Source organism: Mandrillus leucophaeus, unplaced genomic scaffold (assembly GCF_000951045.1).
Source record: "Mandrillus leucophaeus isolate KB7577 unplaced genomic scaffold, Mleu.le_1.0 Scaffold324, whole genome shotgun sequence".
In the NCBI taxonomy this organism is placed as follows: Eukaryota; Metazoa; Chordata; class Mammalia; order Primates; family Cercopithecidae; genus Mandrillus; species Mandrillus leucophaeus.
The window spans coordinates 191,102-195,829 of NW_012103410.1; the positions used below are offsets into that span (position 1 = coordinate 191,102).

At 35.4% G+C, this 4,728-nt stretch overlaps 1 protein-coding gene across 1 annotated transcript in view; it reads right to left on the minus strand.

Moving 5' to 3' along the window:
• UBR3 (ubiquitin protein ligase E3 component n-recognin 3 (putative)) overlaps nucleotides 1-4,728 on the minus strand; it is a 250,132-nt gene that overhangs the window by 166,157 nt on the left and 79,247 nt on the right. The window contains exons 14-18 of the mRNA XM_011988165.1: nucleotides 4,405-4,533; nucleotides 3,420-3,472; nucleotides 3,193-3,326; nucleotides 2,752-2,836; nucleotides 1,308-1,450 (exon numbers count right to left, since the gene is read on the minus strand). Coding sequence (XP_011843555.1) covers nucleotides 1,308-1,450; nucleotides 2,752-2,836; nucleotides 3,193-3,326; nucleotides 3,420-3,472; nucleotides 4,405-4,533 — 544 coding nt within the window. The remainder of the gene's footprint in view (nucleotides 1-1,307; nucleotides 1,451-2,751; nucleotides 2,837-3,192; nucleotides 3,327-3,419; nucleotides 3,473-4,404; nucleotides 4,534-4,728) is intronic.

Sequence of the window (4,728 nt, forward strand, 5' to 3'; positions counted from 1 at the left end):
AGATGAGACACAGGAACCTGCATTCTTAATGAGGAGCGCAAGTGAGTCTGACAGAGATGTAATCCTCACATCACACTTTTATAAGTCCTGCACTACACCACAGCACCACTCCACTCCCAAATTCATCTAATTTTACACACAAAATATCCTCTACACTAAAAACATACTGTGCTTTTCTTTCATGGAATACTTTCCAATCAGAGACTCTGGATTTTCTTGCTCCTTGTGAATTCCCTGAAAAATCCCAAATAAGGCTTTTCTGTTCTGCTTTACCAAACACACACAGCACAGTACATATTATTTACAACTTCAAAATGGGCATTGGTTTTTTCATTAGACAATGTGTTGAGGGAGGCAAGAAGCACGTAACTGTTACTTCCTTCAAAATTTTAACTTAGAGAAGTGAAAATCTGAAAGTCAAACAAAAAAGACTGTGTAAATCAAAACCTCACTTACCTCTGGCTCCTGTCAAGCATGTCAACTGTAAATCTGGGGGGGGGAAACCTTAGAAAACCAACCATCCACTTAAGGAAAACGTTCTGTGCATTTAACATAGGTTCAAAATGTAAGTAAGTGCTATCAGCATTCTATGTGGACTTTTTTTTTAAGATGGAGTTTCACTCTTGTTGACCAGGTTAGAGCCGCAATAGCGGCTCACTGTAACCTCCATCTCCTGGATTCAAGTGATTCTCCTGCTTCAGCCTCCCGAGTAGCTGGGATTACAGGCACCTGCCATCATGGCTGGCTAATTTTTTTGTATTTTTAGTAGAGACGGGTTTCATCACGTTGGCCAGGATGGTGTCGAACTCCTGACCTCAGGTGATCCACCCACCTCGGCCTCCCAAAGTGCTGGGATTACAGGCACAAGCCACCACGCCCAGCCTATACAGACCTTAGTTTGAACTATTTCAAGTTAAAATTTGGGTCATGAGGATTGTTTTGCTGTTTCAAAATCAAATTTGGAGAGTAAATACATTCAAAATATTTTTAAATATACATTTTGTTTTATAGTTTCTGGTTCACTTACAGTTATGATCACTTATAAAAATGAATTAGAGTTCAAATATAAATTTCCTTTATAGCTCAGAGTCATCTAAGAAGTCTTAGTGTAACATAAAGCTATAGATTTCTAAGTAATTGAAAGCAGTATCACTGTTTACCAGTAAAGACATACATTTATAACAAAATGGAGAAAAGAAAACCAAAGCTTGAATGAACAAAAGGTAAACATTTTCTTTTAATACACAGAAGAATTCACCATTCAAGAACTGATATTTGAAACAGTTCATTTATGTATATAAACATACCTTTGGGAGTATACATGCCTTGTTGCATAGAACCTCCAGGTTCAAAAACAGGAGCCTTAAAATCAGCTACAGCTGATAAAACTGATTCAAAGCTGTAACTGCCTGGAATAATGCCACTTTTGGGATTAGGATTTTCTGGAATATGATATATATGTCAAGAAAAAATATTAGCAACAAAAAGCCAGATTTATAGCCTTTCCAAGGTACTCTAGTTTCTCATTTTGCTGAAGTAGGCAAATAGTAATTGGCTGTAATATACAGAGCTGGCCACAAGAGGGCTATATAACACAACAGTTCAATAATAACTTTTTAATTGTGATTTTTGAAAATATGTTTAATCTAGGAGCCTACTAATAAATTGTATGCTGTAGTAGTTCCCAGGTATATTTTCCCCGAAATAAATTTAAAAATTTCAGAAAATGACTGAAAAATTTCTAAAAATGTGTCTTCATTTTCATCATTTTGCAAATAACTTTTCCTTAAAAAACAGAAAGAACTTGCGAAAAATTAGCAGATTTTTATAGCAAAGATTGTTTTTCCAAAAAACACAAAATTTCACCCCCAAAGAAAAAAATGCTAAGCAAATTTAAGCAAAGAGGCTAACCAAAAAGATTCTCTCCTCACATTACACAAATCTTTAAAATTCAAAATACAGAGATCATTTTTACTCTATAATAAACTGATGCATAGTTCATAATGACTGAAGGAACTCATCAGACAATATCAAATTGATGCTGCTTACAAAAATCAAGGTTGTCAAATAGGCATTCTAATAGGACTTATTTCACAAAACAAAAATTTTAGCCAATTCTTCCAAACATAGTCATAAGATATACAAATACTAAATTTAGCCAGAATTTTTATCACAAAATTACTTGATAATCTTGTGTAAAATTTTATTAACATTAACTTAAAAAGATAATCAGATACTCATTGTATGTTCAGTCATATACAAAGAACCACAGGTTCCCTGTTTGTAAACAATAATCTACAAACAAAAATGCTTTAAGACCAAATTCTACAGAAAAACCCTCAAAATGTTTAAAATCCTGGTAATAATAATCTTAAGGTGTACCTTTAACTGTTCACCATGAATTGCATCCTGGCTACACAGACAAAATAGACCTAGCTGCCTTTTACAAAACCTTCAGTAATGTTGTCCTAGAAGGTTAAATGCTGGGGTGGCCAAAGCCATCAATCTGTCCTGAAATCTACTCTAAAGTCCAAGAAGAGTTCCCCAAGAGGTAATAATAGGAGGTAAAAAAAAAAAAAAAACAGTCACCAGCACTGAATACACACTTGAGCAAACAACTGGCATTCTTCTTTTTCTGTTATTTTTCAACTTTGAAAAACAATTAATCAAAAAATTGATAAACCATTAATCATAAAAATTACTTATTTTAGATCCTGCAACTAACAGAAACTAAAATTTTAAAAGGATATGAGGTCCAGCAATGAACTGTGTGTCCTGTCATTCATACACAGCTGGGCTACCATCTCCGCCCTGAGAATCTCATCATCAGACATTCCTAAAATTATTAAAAACAGAATTAACAAATCTGAGTATACATAAATTATAAAGAAAAAAATTACCACATTTTTCATTAAGCTGTTTTACCAAATACAGGATGTTTCAAATTAAAGAGTAAAGAAGCAATGCTCCACACATAACTGCAGTTTAACTGCTATTTACAGTTCCCTTAAGCAAAGGATATTTTAAGGATATTCTAAAAGGTATACCTATAGTACAACATACAAGAGTTTGAAACATTCTTTAAATTTATCTACATCCTTTCCTTTTTTCCCTAAGCCAGTTCTACTACAGGGATGGGGAGAAAGGGAGGAAAACAGTTAATACCTAAGTATTAGTATCAGTGAGTTTTACCTAAATGTAAACGAAGACTCAAAAGAATCACAAGAAATGTAAGAGCGCCTTCTAACATCGACCTCTCATGCTCTGCATCAAGTACTGTATTTTGATGTTGTGATGCCATTGTCAACAAATCCACTACCTTAAATCTACAAGAAGAAATATTTGAAACATATTTTTATAAATTAAAACAAAATTAACTGGACACTTCCTAATATCTGTCTTAATAAAATTATGCCTACCTTTCAAAGACGGATGAAATAAAATAATCTGGGTCAAGTCTAGAAGCACAAACCTTTAAAAGAAAACAAAATGTTTTATTTCTCAATATTCAGTTTTCCTTCTTCTATTAATCATGTTTTTCTATACTTTTTGTTGTTTGTTTTGTTTTGTTTTTTGAGAGAGTCTTACCCTGTCACCCAAGCTGGTGCAATCTCAGCTCACTGCAACCTCCACCTCTGCCTCCCAGACTCAAGCTATTCTCAGCCCTCAGTCTCCCAAGTAACTGGGATTACAGGCGTGTGCCACCACAGCTGCCTAATTTTTGTGTTTTTAGTACAGACAGGGTTTCAACCTGTTGGCAAGGCTGGTCTCAAACTCCTGGCCTCAAGTGATCTGCCTGCCTTGGTCTCCCAAAGTGCTGGGATTACAGGCGTGAGCCAACACGCCTGGCCATGATTTTTATTTTCTGTATGTTATAATGTTTTGACACCTTGAGGGGCCTTACAGACCTGAAGACAGATACTCCCTCCCAGAGCCAGCTAATTCCTAAACATAATAAACAACTTACTTGGGAACATGCCCATCATGAAAGCCAATCATTGTCTTTATCTAACTCTCATACATCAACCCAGTATTTCCCCTGCTCTAAATCAATCCAGGGCCAGGTACCACAGAGTCAAGTTCAGCCCCTATGCCTCAAAGCCTGCTGGAATTATTCGAACTAGCCAATCCTGCCTTGCCTTACTTTTCCCGTAGAAACCCCAATAAAGGCTCTTGCCTAGGCTCTCCCCTCACTCCTTTCTGCCTCTTGACCAAAACCTGGTGCTTTCCTTGTAGTCTTGTGTTGGGTGGTATGCCTCTTCTCCTGGGAAATGTAAGTAATAAATTATTCTTTCAGTGGCATCGGTCTCTCCATGTCATCACTCAGTCACCTCTATAAATTAAAATCCCTTGGGTACAAATGAGACACTTCTAAAGTATATCTGCATTATCTAGTTGGCTTACCTGTAACAGGTAAATGTCAGGATCAATCATGGAATTACAAAAATGAGACTGGACATAGGTCATGGCTTGTCCTTTGATTTGTAGACCATTTCTTACCCACATATTGCTGTGGATTTCAGCAAGACTTGCCTAATAAAAGTAAATTGGACAAAGAATAAATTATCTAAACTCAATCCTTACAAAATATTATAAATAACCATTTCAAAATAGTTAATGATGTAATCATAGTATGAGCCCGATATTCTGTCCAATGTTAAAGATAATCAGTTGAAATATACACTTCTACATTTTTTTTTAACAATAATTATGTTTTTACATAGCCAC